Source organism: Quercus robur, chromosome 1 (genome assembly GCF_932294415.1).
Source record: "Quercus robur chromosome 1, dhQueRobu3.1, whole genome shotgun sequence".
In the NCBI taxonomy this organism is placed as follows: domain Eukaryota; kingdom Viridiplantae; phylum Streptophyta; class Magnoliopsida; order Fagales; family Fagaceae; genus Quercus; species Quercus robur.
The window spans coordinates 12,311,893-12,335,255 of NC_065534.1; the positions used below are offsets into that span (position 1 = coordinate 12,311,893).

The 23,363-nt window shown below is 41.4% G+C and overlaps 1 protein-coding gene across 1 annotated transcript; it reads left to right on the forward strand.

Moving 5' to 3' along the window:
* The first annotated feature begins 12,615 nt into the window (after nucleotides 1-12,615).
* On the forward strand, nucleotides 12,616-13,492 carry LOC126718643 (uncharacterized). The gene is made up of 2 exons (XM_050420991.1): nucleotides 12,616-12,723; nucleotides 12,836-13,492. The coding sequence occupies exons 1-2, from the start codon at nucleotides 12,616-12,618 to the stop codon at nucleotides 13,490-13,492; spliced, it is 765 nt and encodes a 254-aa protein (XP_050276948.1).
* The last annotated feature ends 9,871 nt before the right edge of the window (nucleotides 13,493-23,363 follow it).

Here is a 23,363-nt window from a genome sequence, read left to right on the forward strand (position 1 = left end):
TGTTTTTGGTGAACTTTTTTTTTTAATATTTTCTAGAGTACTCGCTTTGTCATTTTTGACTATGATATTAGTGGTTTTGAAATTAAAATCTCATACTTTTAAAAGTTTCAAATTAATCTTACACTTTTTAAAATGTTTTAATTCAATTCATAAATCTATTTTTATATATATATATATATATATATATTTTTTTTTTTTTTTTGGTTAAGAGGCTGAATTATATGAACAAAGTTTATTTCTAAACTAGTTTGGAAAGAAACTCTTCAAACTTCTCGTATATTTCTTTTTTAGATGTGAATTTTGAAAATCTAACCTTTAAATTTCATATTTCTTATGTTCTTAACATACATATCAAATTTCGCTCAAATCGGATATTATTTACTGTTTGATCAATTAACTTATTTTTTATATACAATTTTAGATTACAAAAACTTGAAATTATAACATTTATTTGATGACATAGCAATTGATCTTTGATTTTCTTGAAATTTTGTAAGCATTAAGGATGTAATAAGAAAATGCAATCTAATAGTTAGATTTTCAAAATTCACACTCAATATAAATATATATGATGAGTTTGTAGGGTTTCTCTCCAAACTAGTTTGGAGAGAAACTTTGTTCGAATTATATTAGATTAACTAGTCACAAAAGGCAACTGTGGGGTCCAATAATTGATGGGCCAGGCCCACTTGCTGATGGAGAGTTCAAAGGCCTAAGCTGAAAAAGGTCATGGCCCGAGCTCAAGAATAATAAGGCCCAATTGGCCCGGAGAAGCAGCCGAGGACAGTGCAGTCCTCGGCTGACCCAAAGATCCACCAAGAAGAGGGGCAAAACGGTAAAGGGACATGCTTGAAGGGAAATCTAAAATATCTAGGAAAGGCTGCCTTTACCATCTTCCCCATGCATATCTCTGCGCCTAACAGAGCCTTATCCTTTAACTTTATTAACCACTCCCAACAACTTTGGGTTGGAATTGACAGGACAAGTATCAGTCTTGGAAATGTCGACCCTACACGTGGACGAAGGAAAATGAATGCAGACTAGTATAAAAGAAAAAATAAGTAATATAGAGAAGAGGCTGGGGGGGACTGGCCAAAAAAGAAAGGCTCCCAGTCTACCTCCAGAAGAAAGGCTCCAAGGGTGAAAGCTCTCAAATCACATATGAACACCACCAGAACCACCACTGGGTAACTAAGGCCTAGCCTTTCGAATCCACTCTCTACAAATGATATTGTTTGGGCCCATTCACGTGCGAACCCAACTCTACTGCGGTTCGTCGCGAAACGTGACCCTACAATTGGCGCCGTCTGTGGGGAAGGCTTGCGCGTTAGCTCGAGCGGTGGTGAAGTTGAGTTTCTGTCGAACAAAGGTCTATGAGGGTGCCTTTATGACCGGCGACACATTGTTGCTATTCCAACATAAGTTCCCATTAGGGGCTACATCTCACAGTGTCGATGGCATGGGCAAGTCTAGGGGCTTCAAACATCAGGCTAGCTTCCCCCACCTTGTTCGAGGAGCTAAACCTTCGGAAGATAAATAAATAAAGAAGAATACAAGTTTTGGACAGATACAAGGCCTTGTATGGTCCTCGGACCCAAGCCTCTGGGGAAACCAACTACTTACAAAGAGAATACAAGTTTTGAACAGAACCAAGGCCTTGTATGGTCCTCGGACCCAAGCCTCTGGGGAAACCAACTACTTAAAAAGAGAATACAAGTTTTGGACAGAACCAAGGCCTTGTATGGTTCTCGGACCCAAGCCTCTGGGGAAACCAACTACTTACAAAGACAATACAAGTTTTGGACAGAACCAAGGCCTTGTATGGTCCTCGGACCCAAGCCTCTGGGGAAACCAACTACTTACAAAGACAATACAAGTTTTGGACAGAACCAAGGCCTTGTATGGTCCTCGGACCCAAGCCTCTGGGAAAACCAACTACTTACAAAGACAATACAAGTTTTGGACAGAACCAAGGCCTTGTATGGTCCTCGGACCCAAGGACAATACAAGTTTTGGACAGAACCAAGGCCTTGTATGGTCCTCGAACCCAAGCCTCTGGGGAAACCAACTACTTACAAAGACAATACAAGTTTTGGACAGAACCAAGGCCTTGTATGGTCCTCGGACCCAAGCCTCTGGGGAAACCAACTACTTACAAAGACAATACAAGTTTTTGACAGAACCAAGGCCTTGTATGGTTCTCGGACCCAAGCCTCTGGGGAAACCAACTACTTACAAAAACAATACAAGTTTTGGACAGAACCAAGGCCTTGTATGGTCCTCGGACCCAAGCCTCTGGGGAAACCAACTACTTAAAAGGAAAAACTACGTTACATGGATTCTCTAGTTTGCCCTCAGATCCTCAACACTAAAGGGACCAGTACGGAATGGAGTAACGTGTTTCCAAAAGCATAATCGAAGTCATGCAATGCTCGGTCACTCCTTCGGATGAATTATTTAGAATTTGTCGTTCTCAGACAGTATTCTCGCACTTATTACAGAACGTTCAACCGTTATCTCGGTTAGTTTCCTAAGTTTAACTTACTATGAGTTATTATTATTATGCCTGATAGTGTCGGTAAATTAGAATTAGTTGGATTGTGTTTCAAGAGTTCTTGCTTTAAATACCGCCAAGGAGAAACACACACATGGAGCACACCCATTCATAAAGTAGTGTTGTCAAAGGAACAGTATTCAAAACAAGTAAAGAAATTTCCATTTTTTTTACTAAAACAAAGAAATAGTACAGCGTACAATGAAAAGCTGGAATCAGTTTGTGTCAAAGCTCACTACATAACCAAAAAGAAAGGAAGATACAAGAGAATAAGATAAAGCCGAGGAAATAGATCAGAGGAGAGGTTGGCTACAGCTCCAAGACCTTGTTCTTCCTCAATGCTTTCACATGCCCACAACTCAAACAGCAAAAGAGACCCAACTTGAGCCTGACACCGCTGAAGGAAAGGTGCAGGGAGTTGGAAGTTGAGGGGCTTTCTCTAAATATTTGCCCGCCACAAGGCAGAGGCGCTGATGGCGGAGAATCTTTCTTCTGACACACCAAAATTCTGGCATGAACAGAACCTGCTTCGGATTTTGGCTAAAAGAGGGAGAGACATCTTTTCCCCTCGATCGAAATGGAGTATTCTCTTGAACTTATGCTTCCTGTGCCCATACCTCACTATTTTGAGTCTCATGAGGGCACGGCGCTTCCGTAGCGGAGAGAGTTCCTTCTTCCCAACCCTCACCTCAAACATGTTGTGCTAAGGGAGGACAGCACTGAGTATAGGAACTGTGATTTGGGAGGAAACTAAAGAATTGGTGCGAAGGTGAAGTAACTTTCTCTCCTGTTTATTTAAAGAGATAAGGTGGTGGCATTTAATTCACGCAGCGTCCCAAGGAACGCTACAGACAAGATGGCTTTGGCTCAATCTCCAACGCCACCTGCAACCAGGGGATTAAAGGAGTCTCTGGAAGGTGCACCTCGAACATTGGAACGCCAAAAAGTACTGCGTAACCAAAAACTACATAAATACCCTTTAAGTTGTGGGCCAAGTGAATTCGCGGCCCAGGCCTGTTCTGCATGGGGGCCCAGGGACAATGGCCCACGCCGAGGAATAGCCGTTGCCGAGGACAACCTCCTACTCGGCGCCTCGTGAAACACCTGAGGAAGGGGAGAATCTGAACTCAAAAAAGTTTTGGACAGAACCTAGGACTTGCATGGTCCTCGGACTCAAGCCTATGGGGAAACCAAGTATGCAAAAGAAAAGAAAAACATAAGTTTTGGACAGAACCTAGGACTTGCATGGTCCTCGGACTCAAGCCTATGGGGAAACCAAGTACTCGAGAAGTTTTGGAAAGAACCTAGGCCTTGCATGGCTCTCGGACTCAAGCCTATTGGAACGTCAACTTCGCGAATGGGGAAGGTTCTCGGCTCAAATACTGTAAAAGGTTAAAGCCAGTGTGTTAAGAACATGGCGAAACGACCCAACTTTCATTAACCTAAGGAAACTGTCCATTTGGCGAGTGACACGTCCTCGGATAGTTACTTCCTACACCGTATCGAGCACTTAGTCCTCATCTTGGCTAATTTTAAGGTGAGTTTCGTTCCTCACTGGTCGGCTTTGCTATGTTAAATAATTTTATTAAAGTTATGGTGACACATTTTTATTAGCAAACATTTTAGCCTTAGTTATCATTGATTCAAATGCTATATTACGGTGCCGAGCAGCGTTTGTAAACTTGTAAAAACATAAAAACATAACATGCGAAATAAGGTAACAGCAACTTTTATTAATGTGAAAAATTATTACAACGTACAAAGAAGAGCTTAAACAAGCCTATACAAAAGATGAACTGCCAAAGCAACAATAGCATCCGCAATACAGATAAGTAAACAGTCAGGTGTCTTTTAAACTCGCCTTCAAAGTCTCTCCAATCTCTGCCTCAGTACTGCTCATATCAGGAGAAGAGCCTTCTTTAGAAAAAGATGAAGGAGAAGGAAGAAGAATTGGAACACATGGAAGCACTTCAGCAAGCTCTTGTCATCAAGGAGCGCAAAGGAAGAAGAGGATGGAGGAGATGAATGAGGAAGATTGAGGACATGAGCAGAAGATGGAGGAGATGAATGAGGAAGATGGAGGACATGAGTAAAAGAAGGAGGAGAAGAAGAGGGAAGAGATGAAAAGAAAGAAAAAGGAGCAAAAGAGGGAAAAGGAAAAGCACCAGGATGGATCTAGTGGTGGAAAGAAGAAGAAAGAGAGGCAGAAGGAGGCGCCAGTGAACGAAGAGAGGAAGAAGCAGGGGCACTTAGTCCCTGCCCCAGTCCTGACTCCTAACACACTGGTGCCATGTTAGATATGCTCATGACAGAGCGGAGGGTGGTGATAATGGATGTCTTTGACTCAGTCACACCGAAAGTGAGATGTGACGAATCCCTGCTTCGGATTTTGGCTAAAAGGAAGAGGAGACGAATCTTGAGTCTCCGCCATCCTTGCCCTGACCGAGCCATCTCGAGCTTTATTAGGACATAGTGTTTTTGGGAGTAAAGTGGTTTATTCATGGCTGACTACTGTGGTGAACTTTCTATCGAATAAGGTATAACCAGAGAGAAGAAGTGGACTCTGGGAGGAATCTGAGGGACTCAGGTATGAGAAAGTAAGCTTTTGTCTTCTCTCTTTATATAGGGGACGAAGAAAAGAGTACATAATACATTCAGATCTCCAAGGAAATCTGCAAACATGAATACGTCCGTTTCATTCCCCCACGCCATCAAAAACAGTTGAATCTGGGAGGCCTCGTAAAGAGAAGACATTAAAGACGCGCTTCAGATAACCAAACGGCATAAACGCATCGTGCGCAAATCAAGGGAAACGTCTTGTAGGCCGGTACATTCCCTGGGCAGGTGAAGAGTCGCTAGCACCAGTCAAGGGATGAATTAAATGAGCCATAATAAAGGCTCGGTATTACCAAAACCCCCCTCTCCAACCATGATGTCGGACAGCAGGGTTTTGAGGGGCTATTGTGGGGTCCAATAATTGATGGGCCAGGCTCACTTGCTGATGGAGAGTTCAAAGGCCTAAGCCGAAAAAGGTCATGGCCCGAGCTCAAGAATAATAAGGCCCAATTGACCCGGAGAAGCAGCCGAGGACAGTGCAGTCCTCGGCTGACCCAAAGATCCACCAAGAAGAGGGGCAAAACGGTAAAGGGACATACTTGAAGGGAAATCTAAAATATCTAGGAAAGGCTGCCTTTACCATCTTCCCCATGCATATCTCTGCGCCTAACAGAGCCTTATCCTTTAACTTTATTAACCACTCCCAACAACTTTGGGTTGGAATTGACAGGACAAGTATCAGTCTTGGAAATGTCGACCCTACACGTGGACGAAGGAAAATGAATGCAGACTAGTATAAAAGAAAAAATAAGTAATATAGAGAAGAGGCTGGGGGGGACTGGCCAAAAAAGAAAGGCTCCCAGTCTACCTCCAGAAGAAAGGCTCCAAGGGTGAAAGCTCTCAAATCACATATGAACACCACCAGAACCACCACTGGGTAACTAAGGCCTAGCCTTTCGAATTCACTCTCTACAAATGATATTGTTTGGGCCCATTCACGTGCGAACCCAACTCTACTGCGGTTCGTCGCGAAACGTGACCCTACAGCAACGTATTGGCTGTAAGCCTTATGGTGTGTTTGGATACCGCTTATTTTGCTGAAACTGAAAAATTATTGCTGAAAATACTGTAAATAAATGTAAAAGTTAGTTAAAATAGTACAGTGTGGCTCATAAATAATGCCAAAAAATGCAATGGGACTCATAAATAATAGGAAAAATAAGCTGAATAGTGAAATAATTCTCATTTTTCATCCTAACCCAAACGCACACTTAATCTATTTATATTTTATAAGGTCTGTGGTGGTTGTTTCCCAACAACCTTGCCCTAATTGGGCTTAGTCCCCCAATTAATTTGTATTCTAAATTAGGTCTGGCTCATAATGGGAGATCCAAGAAGCAGTTCAAATGGTGTTTTGATAATGAGCTACTTGGAAATTTGGCTAGCCAATGATACTCTCATGCAACCAAGTTACCATTTTTGAAATCCAAGCTAGACTTTCTTATCCCCGAGATTACGTTCTACCCTCAGTCTTTTCTCTCGTGTTTCCTTCCCCTGGATTAGTTTCCACCCCCTTTTTCTTAACCCTCCCTTCCTTTTTATACCCTTGCCTCAGTGGATCTGTCATGATAAGAGAATATCCTGCATGTACATGGGTCCCTCCACTCATGGAGTTTGGGTGGTTTCTTGAGTCTTGGTTATTATTTTAATGTGTCTAATCATGTACCAAAGATGGGAACCATTGCCCTGCTGTTGAAATAATTTTCTAGTAACTTGTGTTTGATGCTGAATCCTGTGTTCAGCCAGGGTATTCCTCCAAGGTATTAATTTATGTCCTCAGCTACAATGGATATTTGTTGGAGTGCTTTGCTGAGGTGGGGTCCTTCACTTAAAACATCTTAATACTTACCTTGGTAGTGTGGCCCGTGCGGGTCTGTCTTGGGCCAACCTAACCCTCGATGGGCTTGAATTGGTTTAGGAATGGGCTGGCCTTTTTGCCCACCTACCAGGTCATTGTTAATGAAAAAAAAAATGTTCAAATGAAACAATGGTGTGTGATTTCAACAATGTGTCATGCATATTCACTCTCAAGTAGGTGATTTCAACAATGTGTCATGCATATTCACTCCCAAATACTACGTTATCATTTTATTTACATATTTGCTATTAAAGTTATTATTCGTAATCAGTCTATGATTTAAATTGATGCATTTTGTAGAGTAAAAAGTTTGATTTGAAAGTTTGGAACCATCCTTTAATTTTAGGTTTTAAAATGTAATTTATCCATCATTCTATATTGTTTCTATTTTGCTTATCCAGTTGTTGAATAAATTTTTCTCCTGGATCTATTAAGTTAGTGCCTATATGTATCATGCCATCTATACTACTATTTAAGGGGGTTTCCCATATTTGGAATCTTCATTTCTTTTTTGGTTCAAAAATGTCTCTACTCCCCTATGTTTAAGTAGAAACAAACCTAAAGTATAATCTAGTAAAAATATAACTCTAACTCTTATTGTCTAAAAAATAGGGTCACTTTCCTATTGATTTTCAAATTGCTTTATCCACTTATAAATTAGATTCTCAAAATAAAAATTATATATAAAATATATTTATTTATGCTGGTGTTTGAATTTTTTTTCTCTTCACACCTATTTGTACTACCTGTTTTTTCATATTAATGAATGTATTTTCTATGTCCAAAATAAAAATCACTATGTGTGTGGTTTAATCAAATAGAAGAGAGAAACGTCTCAAATTGAGATAAATGGAAAATTATGACACTAAACCTAAAAAAAGCCTCATCGAACGCGCGAAGCGCATGTCACCTTTTACTGTATTGGCAAAGGAAGCAGCTCAGACCTTTATGCATATAATCTGGAGTTAATCTTCTTTTACGATATTACCAACAAAAAAAAAAATCTCATCACCTCTGTATACCTTACTTACAATTTGATTGAATAGACACAAGGAGAGGGTAATAGGGGGAAGGGAATGTGAAGAGAGGAGATTTTATAAGTTTAAGGGGGCCTAAACACTGAAGTGAGGTGGAATCTTGTGTAACGGTTACATACAATATTCCTTTTACATGAGGATGGATTTCATGCTTAAAATAAGTAAGTCGTTTGAAGAATGTGAATGTGATATTTTATATAACAAAGGTTGCATATAATATCTTTCTCACATGGAGTGCATTCCACACTTATGAGTAGTGTAAACATAGGCCTTCATTACCATAAGGAAGTCCAAATATATACAAGATGACATAGACCAAGAGGATGCATGGGAACTATTTGTAGATCAAGATTCTTGTGCTTCGTTGATTAAAGGCATTATCAGTGATGAAGAGATAGGGGGGAGGGGGGGTGTGAGGAGATGATAGGGGAGATGTCTAATATCAGCGCAAGAGACAACTCCTGGGCAAACGGCCTCCACGACATCCTTTGCTGCGTCGATAACTTCAAAGCCCGTCACACTTAGATTTGGAGGTGCAGTTTTCTCGGTGTTGTTCCCATCTAGTAGAATCGATGCATCACATCCCTTTTCATGTTAAATATAGTGTTAGCCCATGTTGTGCAAACAAAAACAAATACCCTTAAAAACTAATAATAATTGTAAACAAAAAAAAAATTGCAATGGGAGAATTATTAAATTATATAAGATTTACATTGTAAACTAAATAAATATATATATACAGTATACATTTGCAAGAAAGTGTATAATGTTGTATACATTTATTTAGTCTATAATGTAAATCTTACATAAAATAGTATATGCAATGGAAACTAATAATTTTCATTTGCAATATTATTATGAAGCGCGCCACAATAACAAAATTTCTAGCAACATTTTATTTTGGGTTTGTGGTATTTCCTAACTTCTAGAATGCATCAAGGAGCATGAACTTCTCACCATTTTTTTTTTTTTTTGGCTAAATCTAAATTGAGAATATCTTCTATGACGTTGCACAGAATGTGAAAGTCATTTAAAATCTTAAATAACATGACACTTTTTACATCTTTTAAAAAAACATTTTGTACATATCGATCCTAATCGCACAGAATGAGAGGTAGAATGCCATTAAGCCGCACAGCTATAGCCGAAAATAATATATTTAATTGGTATATATGTTAAACAAAATGGAGTACAAGTATGTTAACCATTTTGTGGTACCTAGATATAAAAAGTAAAGAAATTAAAAGAGTTCACTTTAACAAAGCAATCGTGGAATTGCATGCGAATGAGAGTTAGCGCAATAACAGTGCCAGCTGAACAGTGGAGTAGAAATGCGGTCGTCTAAGGCCCCAAGTAAAAAAAAGGTCCCCAAATTTTAACCATTAAGGTTATTTATAATCAATAAATAAAATAATTTTTTTTTTACCAGATGAAAAACAAATAAAAAATAGAGAAAAATGCAACGTCCACAATATTTTTTACAACACTTTTACAATTATGCTAAGTAGTAAGTTGTTACAACCTGTTATTGATGGCAAAAAAATAATTATAGTAATATTTTCAAAAAAAAAAAAAAAAAAAAAAAAAAACCTTAAAACCCAGGATTTATTGTAAAAAAATATTGTGAATGTTGTACTTCTAAAAAAAATAAGAATAATAATAAGAGTTTAATTAGCAAAATTTCACTAGTTCTCATCTAAATCCACCACTAATACCACTTTTTACTTACTATTATTAATCTATCATATCAACAAGAATGAAAAATTTTGTCAAATTTTTTCTGTTTATAAAATTTCTAAAAAAAGAAAAAATTCTACATAGTTTTTGTTAATTAGTAGTGTGAGGGCTCAATTTGTAGCGACCCAAAATGGTACTAGGTTCTCACGTAAAGAGGCCCAAACAATATCATTTGTAGAGCGTGGGTTTGAAAGGCTAGGCCTTGGTCACAGGACAGTGGTTAGTCGTGATGTTTATACAGAATTAAACCGTATTCGCTCGAGGAGTCCTTCTACTTGAGGCGGTCTGGGAGGCTCTGGTTCTTGGCCTTTTTTCCCAGCCCCTTTCTTGGTGCATTAACCTTCACATTATATAGCCCTTCTTGGTTGATCTTAGCCCTCCACTTGTTGATCAGGCAGGTGCCTACTTCAGTACCCGTCCCATCAGCTGTCCCACCTTACTTTTTGTTAGTTGCGATGATCGAAGTCGCCCTGTCCAGGCGTCTTTTCTCATTAATATGGTTAGGACGTTGGCGGGTGCATTTAATGCGGAGGGGACGTATTTACCTTGAACCAGTTTCGCACCGTACCCCCACGTGGGTCCCATTCTACTCGCATCTCCTTCAGGGGGCTTTTTGGGGGCAGCCTTCAACGAGATGTTGCTCTTCCCTTTGAAGTCTTGGAGTGCCGAGGATGGGGTCATCCTCGGCTGTGTCCCCGGCATTTCGGCCTTTCCCCATTCGTCCTTGGCAAATACCCTCCTCGGCATGGGCCTTGGGCACTAGTAGAGCGTGGGCCGGATCATAAATTCCTTGGCCCCACAATAGCCCCTCAAAATCCTGCTATCCGGCTCCTCTGATGGATAGGAGAGTTTTGATGACATCAGACATCTGTCAATGCCTGTCAATCTTTATCACCTATCGGTTCCCGAGACTTTTCGTCTGCCCGAGACATGTTCCTGGAGACTTTGGAAGGTGAGGCGTGGCCTCATTAAATGCGGGCGGCTCTGTGTTTCCCACATTCTACGGCATAATGGAGATCTAACGGTGGGGATTCCTTAGCCTTTATGGGCAGGAAAATTTGTGCAGTTACTCTCAATAGGAGGCATAAATGATTTTTGGAACGGATTTGTCTCTTCAGTTTTGCACTTAAGAGTTCTAGCGCGTATACCTTGGGTTCATCTGAACTTTCGCCCAAACTCAAGTCTATCTCCAGCACAAAAAGCCTGTCCGAAGCGTCTTTCCTCTTTTCTGGGTTTATTTTTCTTTGGTTCCCTTTCTTCTCCCGTCGCTGGTTGAGTTTGTTTAGTAAATCGTAGAGATGGCTAAATTGAGACTGAGGAAATTAGCCGATACTAAGGAGGTGATGAAAAAGTTCATCGCCGATTACAAGATTCCTCCCAACGTAAGTTTGAGGCATTGTCAGATGGGGGAGTGGTACTATCTGAGGGAAACAGGCGAGGTGGTAATTCCCGTCCTCACCATTGTAGAGGGGGGCATGAGAATCCCTACGGGGCCGGTAACGAAGGGTTACCTCAGGCACTTCCGATTAGCCCCCACCTAGTGCACCGGCAACATGTTTAGGATTCTGGGTTGTGTGGATGCTTTAAACGAAAAGATGGGGCTAAAACTGACCCACCATGACGTGAATTGGTGCTATAATCTCCAAAATTTGAAGGGGAAATCCTACTACATGAAGACGAGAGACGAGAGGGTTCGACTAATTCAATGCCTCCCTGATTCCAACAAGGGATTAAACAAGGATTTCCTTATCGTCTCCGGTGAATGGCATGATGGCAATCCGTGCCCCATAGTAGAAGGAGAACCAGGTGGGGTATAGGGAATGGAAGGGTGCCGACCCTTTACGCCATTCTAATCTGATGTGGTTCGGTAACTAACCATGCGTATGTATTTTTTTTTTTTTTGCAGATCCACACGTTTTTCAACGGCATTTTCACCTAGTTAACCGGGTGGACTTGGAGACTGTTCTACAAGCGGCAGTTTTCGTAAATGACGGAGATGGTCAAGTCCGAGCCGCTCACAAAATATTAGGGTACGCTCCCCTTCAGAAGTCATTTGCCGACCCTAGGCACATGATCAGCGCCAGCCGTCCTTGGCTTCCAAAAATTACCGTGGTCGAGTCAGGATTTTTAATTTCCGAAGGATCATCTGTCCTAGAGGGCATCCCACTGGTGGACCTCTCCTCATCTCATCAAGGAGCGGAGGACGAAGGCGAGGTAGATCAGTCCGAGGAGGGATTTGGGGTATTTGACCAAGTCGACCAATCCGAGGATCCTTCTAGTGATATAGGTGACCCAGCCTTGTTCGAGGCGGAATTGTCATCAGTAGGCACATCTTCCCAAGCCGAGATGGGACTTAAGAGAAAGTCCCTGACCAGCTTATTCGACCTCCTCGAGGGTCAACCGGGGAAGGGTGCGCAGGGAACGCCGCAATCCAATGCTCCGTCTCCACCACCTCAGCCCCAGACTATCCAGACTAGGTCATCCTCCACAAAGTCATAGCCACAATCCCCCCGCCACAAACTTCCTGCTCCTCCCCAACCAGCTCTGCCTCCTCGGCCGGAGACCACTGATTCAAAGAGAAAGAGGAGTCCCAAGGGCAAGGAAACCATGGATGGGGAAAATCCCAACCTTCTAAGAAGAGGGAGGAAGCCCCGCATGCGAAACAACTGAAGATTGGGCACCAAAGCAAGGGTAAAGAGACCGAAGCCCAATCTGCCCAAGGCAAGGGAAAGGGGATCGAGGCCCAATCCTTGCCAAGCGCCTGGCTTCCCGCCCCAATGCTCCACAGGGGGCCACTGCTGGAAACCGCGTCCATGAGGGACCTTGGAGATGGCGAGGGTGGTTATGTAGCAAACGCATTAGGGAGAACCATGCTACTTCCCACCGACGTGGATGAGTTGAAGAAAATGAGGATGCAGAAGGTTTTCCTCAGTACGAAGAGGTACTTGGGCATGATAAGGCTCTTGAAACCTAAAACTTTATTAACTCTTGCTCCCGGTCTGTCATTCACGATGTATTTATCTCACTTGACAGGCTCTCCAGGCCACCTATAGGATGGAGGAGGAAGTGAACAAGCAGAGTAAGGCGGCCGAGAATGAACGCTCCAAGCGCTTAGAGGCCACGCGGACTCTCAAAGCTTCCGAGGACGACCTCACCAAGGCCAAGGTTGCCTTAACGGAAGCTATCCGAGATAGGGATAGCGCCTCGGCGGGTTTTGCTGGCGCCCAAAAACAAGTCGAGGAACAGACAAAACGTCTGCTCGAAGCCGAGGATCAGTTGCGAATAGTCAAGGAGCAGATCAGTGATTTAAAGAAAAGACTGATCTTGGCAGAGAATGACAAAGGTGTGGCGGAGTATGCCCCAGACGAAGCCATGAGGGCCAAGCAGAAGGCTGAATTTGCCAGAAACGAGGCTAAGGCTGCCAAGGAAACGGCCGAGGATGAGGGTTACAACGCGGGGGTAGCTGACACCCAAGCCTCCCTTAAAACCCAAATTCCCGAAGTATGCAGGCTTTACTGCTCCCAGGTTTGGGAAGAGGCCTTGAAGCGAGCTGGGGTGGATGCTTCGTCTGATTTGTGGAAAGCGGAGAACATATTCTACCCTACAGCCATTCGTGAGGCCACCTCCACCAGCTCCGAGGCTGTGAGCGACCAATATGAGGGAGAGGTCACTCATTCGGAAGCTGTATAGGTCGGCGCCTCTCCTGGCGAGCCGCTTAAAGGGGGAGAGCTTCAGGATGTGATAGAAGCATCTGAGCGTATGGATCTCGAGGTACCCAAAGAGGATGCTGAGCCTGTGGTCGGCGCTCAGATCCCTAATGCCGAAGAGCTAGCCATACTTGCCTAGCCCCTACAGGCAATTCCCCTCGCTATGGTCCCCAAGAGCACCAACACCGATCCTGCTCAGTCTTCCCCAGAAGGGACTGTCCTCCAGGGCGTCGAAGCTGATCCCATTCCGCCTTCCCAAGATGTGGTCGACGCAGAATTGAAGAAGTAGAAACCCCGGCCAGGCTCCGTATTTGTTTTTAGTTTAATGATTAACTAGTTTCCTTTTTTTTTTTCTTTTTTTTTTTTATTTATTGACAAAACTTTGTAGTCTGCTGGTAGTTTGAACTTGTTGACCACATATATGAAATTCTTTTCTTCCTTTTTCCTTTTGGTTACTTGTTAGTTGCCCTCGTCAATACTTACTACTGTTTATGATTTCTGAACTAATTATCGTAACATGTATGCATGGTTGCACATATGACATGTTTAGGATCCTGTTTCAGAATACTAGCATGCCCACCCCCATAGGGTATTGAACTCGTGTCTGGACCTATTTCAGCGGGTACATAGGCATCACCTGAAATGTCATATGTGCCATTAGGACCAACTTGGCGTCCAAATTTCCTTTAAGCAGTTGGTTTCCCCATAGGTTTGAGTCCGAGGACCATGCAATACCTTGGTTCTGTCCAAAACTTGATTTTTAAGTAGTTGGTTTCCCCATAGGTTTGAGTTCGAAGACCATGCAATACATTGGTTCTGTCCAAAACTTGATTTTTAAGTAGTTGGTTTCCCCATAGGTTTGAGTCCGAAGACCATGCAATACCTTGGTTCTGTCCAAAACTTGATTTTTAAATAGTTGGTTTCCCCATAGGTTTGAGTCCGAGGACCATGCAATACCTTGGTTCTGTCCAAAACTTAATTTTTAAGTAGTTGGTTTCCCCATAGGTTTGAGTTCGAGGACCATGCAATACCTTGGTTCTGTCCAAAACTTGATTTTTAAGTAGTTGGGGGAGTTAACCCCTCGGCTATGGCGTGGGACCTTGGTTTAGGGGAATTACCTCCTCGGCCAAGCCCCTAGAACCATCCGTACTTTTGACGCTATGAAGCGCAGCCCCTAATAAAGGAACGTAGCCCCTAGTGGAACTTTACGCTAGAACACTACAACCGGCTGTTGGAAATGATAAGGGGACTGTCTCGACCTACCGCCTGTGCCAACACACAAGCCGCCCCACAGTGGGCGCCAATTGTGAGGGCTTAATTTGTAGCGACCCAAAATAGTACTAGGTTCTCACGTAAAGAGGCCCAAACAATATCATTTATCAAGCGTGGGTTTGAAAGGCTAGACCTTGGTCACAGGACAGTGGTTAGTCGTGATATTTATACAGAATTAAACTGTGTTCGCTCGAGGAGTCCTTCTACTTAAGGCGGTCTGGGAGGTTCTGGTTCTTGGCCTTTTTTCCCAGCCCCTTTCTTGGTGCATTAACCTTCACATTATATAGCCCTTCTTGGTTGATCTTAGCCCTCCACTTGTTGATCAGGCAGGTGCCTACTTCAGTACCCGTCCCATCAGCTGTCCCACCTTGCTTTTTGTTAGTTGTTATGATCGAAGTCACCCTGTCCAGGCGTCTTTTCTCATTAATATGGTTAGGACATTGACGGGTGCATTTAATGCGGAGGGGATGTATTTACCCTGAACCAGTTTCGTACCGTACCCCAACGTGGGTCCTATTCTACTTGCATCTCCTTTAGGGGGCTTTTTGGGGGCAGCCTTCAACGAGATGTTGCTCTTCCCTTTGAAGTCTTGGAGTGCCGAGGACGGGGTCATCCTCAGCTGTGTCCTCGGCATTTCGGCCTTTCCCCATTCGTCCTCGGCAAATACCCTCCTCGGCATGGGCCCTGGGCCCTAGTAGAGCGTGGGCCGGATCATAAGTTCCCTGGCCCCACAAGTAGTAATTTTGCATGTAAAATAAGATAATCAATTTTCGCCTTAGGCCCCCAAATACATTAAGCCGCCCCTACGCAATAGTCAGGTCCTCATTGAATTTTGCCGCGACAACTTGGGCTACAGTTGCCTTAACATCTACCAAACATTTTCCCCTGTAAAATCCTACTTGAAGTTGACCATAACTCTGGCCTGTGAAGCTCCTCAAGATGAACCCAAGGCATAGTGCTATGGCAGATGTGGTAGACATTTTCATGATCTTCATTCACTTAAAAGTAGAACTACAAAAAATGCGCATGAAATAAAGGACATCTTTCTTTCCTATTTGTAGGGAAGAAGATATGGACTATGGAGTATTAACCTAGTACAAAAACTTGATGGTTTGCATGACTTGCATTTAGGTGGGGTTTCTTTTTCCAATTACAAGGTGTTCTAGGTTGTGACAAAACATGTACATATAAGGAAATATTCAATTAGTGGGTGATATATTAATGTAAAATATGTATGAGGTGCCGACTTGGTTAATATTTCTATATTGGAATGAGAATCAATAAAATCAAAGAAAATCATGGATGAGGTTAAAGTTCAGATCATCTGACTCCTTAATAATTTTAGTTTTAGCACGCGTTTTCAACAGGCAGCAATAATTAATTATTAGATCACGAACTCAATACAAATTAAGTGTGTGTTTGGATAGAACTTATTTTGCTGAAACTGAAAACTGAAAACTGAAAACACTATAGCAAAATAATTTTTAAATGTGTGAATAGTGCTATGGGACCCATTTTTAATGAAAAAATTGATAAAAAATGAAATTTATGGGTCCGTAAACAGTGCACATGTGCACTGTTCACCGCAGAAAGTCAAGATTTGCGGTTACTGTTCAATAAACAGTAACCGCAATACTCCAAAAACGCGTGAAAACCAAAAAAAAAAAAAAAAGAACAAAAACGCAGAGTAAAAAACACAGCCGTGGATCCAAACATGCTCTAAGTCCGAAGCTGCAAAATCTGATCAACCACAACCAGTAACAAACAATTTCACCTAACATCAACTATGCTAAAAGAAAATTCCGTGACTTAGCAAATCTTCTATTCATCGTGAAGAATCCATATACATTCTCAAATGAAGCTACCTATCTCTGATATCAACAATTAATACTTATTCATGTACAACACTTTTATATTATGCAATCTTCTTTTTATTTCAATCCAAAGATGATATGAATGTGCAGGCCAAGCCAGTTTAACAAAACTAAAAGAGAAAATTTCCCCTTTAAAGTATATAAAATTTGTAGAAACTCCCTATCCCAACATGCTGGCTTTCAAATAATAGAACAAATTCTCAAAATCCTTCACCATATATGCTTAGACAAACCACAATTGTTACATAAACGGTCTCTATTTTTCATACAACTTGTGATAATTTGACTTCATCTGCCTTGAACTTCTTTACCGTTTCACTTAGAAATTTAGAAACCGTATCTTTTACTCTTTTCAATGCTGTTCTTTTTGCATTAGCCGCCCATAGGTGTATGTGTATCGAGGTTGATGCTTTTGCCCCATTTGATGACTTCTCAATGGGCTTCATGGGAAAATGACTTAGTTGGAGCTGTTAAATTGTTAAAATTATATAGTTAAATAATTAAATTTATTATCTTCTAATAGCTTAAGCTTTTAGGCAAATCAGTAATTTAACATAATCTCATGCATTGAGTCTCACCTATCAAAAGGGAGTCTGAACTCACACGTAAAAGATAGTGTTAAAATTATGTAGTTGAATAATTATTTAATATTAATATAAGTTGTGGTTGTCAAAAAGTAAGCCTTCAAAAAGTTATACAAAGCAAAATAAACAAAATAAATCAAAAAATAAGCTTAGCCAATAGTACTTGTGGATACCCGAGGACCGAGGAGGAAATTGGAGGATCGCAGCATTAGCCCGAGGACTAAGGATGAATTTGGAAGGTCACAACATTGACGTGTAACTGCTGCAAGCCACGGGCCCAAGGAAAGAAGTTGCCCGAGGAGGAGAAGAAATGAATCATGATACTCTGTGGTATTCTAAGTGGAAGCTAGGATCTAAAGAGAGTGGAAGTCAATGGGCAGTAGGGAAGCTTTAGGCCTGATATAGCCTGTAGCATCCACATTAAATGGTAGACAATAGCTTTTTCAGCCACATTGATGAGGAAGTAACCTGAACAGTGTAAGTCACAGCTAAGTAGGTTCCTTCCACCATCTGCTTCAGATGTGAAAGGTAACAAGTGTCAAAAAAGGAGGAAGGTTAGGTAGAAATCAATGGTGAAGATGTGATGAAGGTAGAAGTATATAAGGAAAGGAGAGAACATTGAAAAGGGGATCGGAAAAAAGAGAGAAAAGAAACAGAAGAAACAGCATTGGGAGAAGACAGTGAACAATACCACTTTTATACAAACCCAATCTCCTTAAGAGCACATGTATAGAAACTTATACTCATTTGTTTCTGAATATAAACACAACCTTGTAGCTGTCCTCGGGCAGAGCCCATTGTTGTTGTTCTTTCCCTCCTCTTACAAATTTTATTGATTTGGACCAGGTTTGAAAGGGCACAACTCATTATTCTAAGTGGGCTTGGGCCACAAATCTTTGGGTCCTTACAGTACTAATAGGTAGGGGTGTCAATGTTTGACCCAACTTATGAACCCGACACGGGTTTTTGTGGGTTAGAGTTGGGCCTTAATGGGTTTGGGTTATAAACGAGTCGTCCCGAAAACAACACGATAAGAAACGTGTTATAAGCGGGTCAACCCGCGTAACTCACAATAGACACGTTTGACACGCCAATTTATTTGTGTCAACTCGAAATGACCCACTTAACTTAACTCATTTAATTCGTATAACAAATAAATATTCATTTTATTTTAGATTTGTCAAATACCTTTTATATCCAACATATATTTTAAATTTAAAAAGAAAAGTGAGTAATTACAAAAACTTACAAAGGATATTGTGGGGCCAGAGAACTCGTGGCCCAGGCCCACTCTACATTAAGCCCAGGGCCCAAGCCGAGGAGAGCCATTGCCGAGGACGACCTCTTGCTCGGCACCTCACGAAATGCCTGAAGAAAGGGGCAAACTGAGTGTAGGGGCAGGGCAAGGGAAAAAGCTGTCAACATCATAATACAAAACCCTGTATCTGACAAGTCCATACTCTAAACCATGCCCTTTAACTTTCCCAACGACCCCAAACCACTCTAGGTATGGGTTGACAGAACAGGTCTGCACCCCAGAAAAGTGAAACTTACACGTGGACTCTAAAGGGGGAAACAAACACTAGTATAAAAGGAAAAACCCCCCAGAAGAAAAAGAGGACTCCCTCCCCCGGTAAAAGGGAGAAAGGGAAGGATATAAGGCTCCTCGGATAGCGTCCAAGGGCTTAAGTCATACAACCCGTACTAATGGAGGGCTTAGCTAGTGTAGCCAAGCCCGCCCATATAAGAACTTCCATAGACGCCACGATTAAACCGTCCACCTGTGCCCAAGGTCATGTCTTTCAAGCCCACTCTTTACAAATCATATTGTTGGGGCCCTTTGCATACGAGCCCAACGTCATACTTGGGCCGTTAAATAAATCGTGTCCCTACAATTGGCGCCGTCTGTGGGAAAGGCTTGCGCGTTGGCTCAGGCGGCGGCGGAGTTGAGCCTTTGTCAAGCAAGGGTCTGCAAGGGTGCCTTCATATTCCAGTGACATGTTGTTGTTGTTCCAACACAAGTTCCCACTAGGAGCTATGCCTGGCAGTGCCAAGGGCACGGGCAATTCTAAGAGCTTCCAACATCAAGCTAACCCCTCCCCACCTGGGTCAAGGGGCTAACCTTTGGAAATTAAATCAATAAATAAGTAAAAAATACAAGTTTTGGACAGAACTAAGGCCTTGTATGGTCCTCGGACTCAAACCTCTGGGGAAACCAACTACTTAGAAGAAGAATTACAAGTTTTGGACAGAACCAAGGCCTTGTATGGTCCTCGGACTCAAGCCTCTGGGGAAACCAACTATTTGGAAGAAAAACTACAAGTTTTGGACAGAACCAAGGCTTTGTATGGTCCTCGGACTCAAGCCTCTGAGGAAACCAACTACTTAGAAGAAAAACTACAAGTTTTGGACAGAACCAAGGCCTTGTATGGTCCTCGAACTCAAGCCTCTGGGGAAACCAACTACTTGGAAGAAAAACTACAAGTTTTGGACAGAACCAAGGCCTTGCATGGTCCTCGGACTCAAGCCTCTGGGGAAACCAACTACTTGGAAGAAAAACTACAAGTTTTGGACAGAACCAAGGCCTTGTATGGTCCTCGGACTCAAGCCTCTGGGGAAACCAACTACTTAGAAGAAAAACTACAAGTTTTGGACAGAACCAAGGCCTTGTATGGTCCTCGGACTCAAGCCTCTAGGGAAACCAACTACTTAGAAGAAAAACTACAAGTTTTGGACAGAACCAAGGCCTTGTATGGTCCTCGGACTCAAGCCTCTGGGGAAACCAACTACTTGGAAGAAAAACTACAAGTTTTGGACAGAACTAAGGCCTTGTATGGTCCTCGGACTCAAGCCTCTGGGGAAACCAACTACTTAGAAGAAAAACTACAAGTTTTGGACAAAACCAAGGCCTTGTATGGTCCTCGGACTCAAGCCTCTGGGGAAACCAACTACTTGGAAGAAAAATTACAAGTTTTGGACAGAACCAAGGCCTTGTATGGTCCTCGGACTCAAGCCTCTGGGGAAACCAACTACTTAGAAGAGACAATACGGGGTTTGGACACAACCTGGACGTTAGATGGCCCTTAGAATCTACCCCGAAAAAGAATTCCCCATTTGATAGTTGGGCTAATCCCAGGACTGCATGGATTCCCCAGCCTACCCTCAGATTCTCAGTACCAAGGGAATTGGTGCAACTGCAATATAGGGCCATACGTTGTCAAAACACCGTTAAAGTCCCTCGCTGCTCGGCTACCCTCTCGGATGAAATATTTAGTATTCATCGTTCTCGGACGGTCACCACGCATGCATTACGGGCCAGAGAACTCGTGGCCCAGGCCCACTCTACATTAGGCCCAGGGCCCAAGCCGAGGAGAGCCATTGCCGAGGACGACCTCTTACTCGGCACCTCAAGAAATGCCTGAAGAAAGGGGCAAACTGAGTGTAGGGGCAGGACAAGGGAAAAAGCTGCCAACATCATAATACAAAACCCTGTATCTGACAAGTCCATACTCTAAACCATACTCTTTAACTTTCCCGACGACCCCAAACCACTCTAGGTATGGGTTGACAGGACAGGTCTGTACCCCAGAAAAGTGAAACTTACACGTGGACTCTAAAGGGGGAAACAAACACTAGTATAAAAGGAAAAACCCCCCAGAAGAAAAAGGGGACTCCCTCCTTCGGTAAAAGGGAGAAAGGGAAGGATATAAGGCTCCTTGGACAGCGTCCAAGGGCTTAAGTCATACAACCCGTACTAATGGAGGGCTTAGCTAGTCTAGCCAAGCCCGCCCATATAAGAACTTCCATAGACGCCACGATTAAACCGTCCACCTGTGCCCAAGGTCATGCCTTTCAAGCCCACTCTCTACAAATCATATTATTGGAGCCCTTTGCATACGAGCCCAACGTCATTCTTGGGCCGTTAAATAAATCGTGTCCCTACAGATATAATTGGAAATTGAAACTTTACAAAACCTATATCTCTAAGCCCTTCAAACCCTAAATCTCTAAACCATCTTATAAATATCTAATTTTTTTTTTTTTATTTCATCCGTACTACTCACTTTATTATCATACAGTCTCATGCCCAATTTTCAGATTCAAAGTTTCAAACTAGTTATTGCTCTCTCTCTCTCTCTCTCTCTCTCTCTCTCTCATGTGTTTAGTGAGTTTTAGAATTAAAGAAAACCGTTTTCTTTATGTTTCAAAATTCTGCAATAATTTTTTCTACATAATGTTTTTGTTCTATAAACTTTAGTCTATTGTTTGCTCAAATTCTTTCAATATTGATACTTAGCATTTTGTGAGTTCCAAGGATATTATAGTTTTGTTGAGCTATGTTATTTTATTTTTGTTAAACTATGTTATTTTGAATTTAGGTTGAAGTGTATGCACTTCTTTTGGAGTGTAAAGAACTTATTTCTAGATGAATGTTATATTTTTGTTGAACTATATTATTTTAAATGTGGGTTGAAGACTTGAAGTGTATGCACGACTTTTGGGATGTAAAAGAAATTATTTCTAGATGGATATTATATTTAATATTATGCAGGTTAAAATGGGTTATGTTACATTCATGTCAACCCAACACGACTCATTTATTAAGCATGTCAAATGGGTTGGGTCAGGTCAACCCGCTTTATTAACAGGTCGGGTTAGGGTTGAAGGATCATAACACGATTATTAAATGGGTCAGGATAGGGTTGAGCCATTTAGTCGAATACCCCTACTTTGACACGACACAAACCCGACACGCTAACCCAAATTGACACCCCTACTAATAGGTCAATTCGAAAGAAAGAAAAGAATGATAGGATATATAATCGAGAAGTTTACAACTTTCCTTGGCCTGTATTTTAATTTTTCTTTCGTATTGAGGTGCCTGGTGTGGCTCTCTTTCATCCACCTGCGAAAGGTTTTTTTTTTTTTTTTTTTTGCTGAATCACCTGCGAAAGGTTTTTTTTTTTGAGAACTTGAGAAACATTCTCAATAAAAATATCTGCCTATGGTCATTTGTCGGCTTTGTTTCATAGTTAGCTAGAAAACATTTAAAAAATTATTGGGCATAAAATTAAGGGCCCAAACAAGGATTTATAACCCATTTATTTTTCAACAATAAAATTACATAAACACTTATTAGATTTAAATTTCCATCAATGTCATCAACCCAAAAAAAATAAAAAATTCCATCAATGTCACAATTACTGTTGAAGTTTATGTTACCGTTAGATGTTTACATTGCAGTACAGTTAATCTCACTTATTTGACATTGATAGAAATTTCCTATTGAATTATGATGAAGATTTTTTTTTTTTTTTTTTTTGTCATTGTTGAATTTTGCCTTTCTCAAAAAAAAAAAGACTTAGCTTTGCTAATCTCTTTACATTATTTGGCTAAATCTATTCGATAGAAATGATGGATTTTTTCTATTACTTGCTGAACATACTTAATCGAATTTAATTAAACATATTTGATCATAATTTTACTAGATGCCTTTAATTTTATTATAAACTTTACTTAGCACTTACGTTACGTGATTAAATATGTCATTTTAACTTTGTAAAGCATATTACTTTTAATCTCAATCTTACTAAACACGCTGATCCTATTTTTCTAGCATTGTTAGAACTTAGAAGTGAATCCATGTTTTTCCACACATCCTTTGACATGATCTAACTTGTAAATGCATATAAATCTCTACATAACAAACTCTTCTGCTGTTATATTATTTTTCAACTAAAGTTTAATGTCATAACTACACCACCTTTTATCTTATTTCACTTATTAATTATATCATTTAATTGTTCGAGGGAAACCACAATAGTAAGAGCATCCACAGCAGTGGAGCTAAAAATTTAGCTTTTTAGCTCCACCAAAAGTTACTTTATCTATTTTACCTACATACATGCTGCAGCAGTGGATCTATTTTAGCTTTCCACACAATAAAATAATATAAACATCACAATAAAATAATATATCCATTACAATAAAATAATATATCCACTACAATAAAATAATATATCTTATATAATAAACAACAACCACAACCACCTTCAACCGCCACCGCCACCGGCGTCGCCACCGTCACCGCCGCCGCCGCCACCGACGACTTTTTTTCCACCGC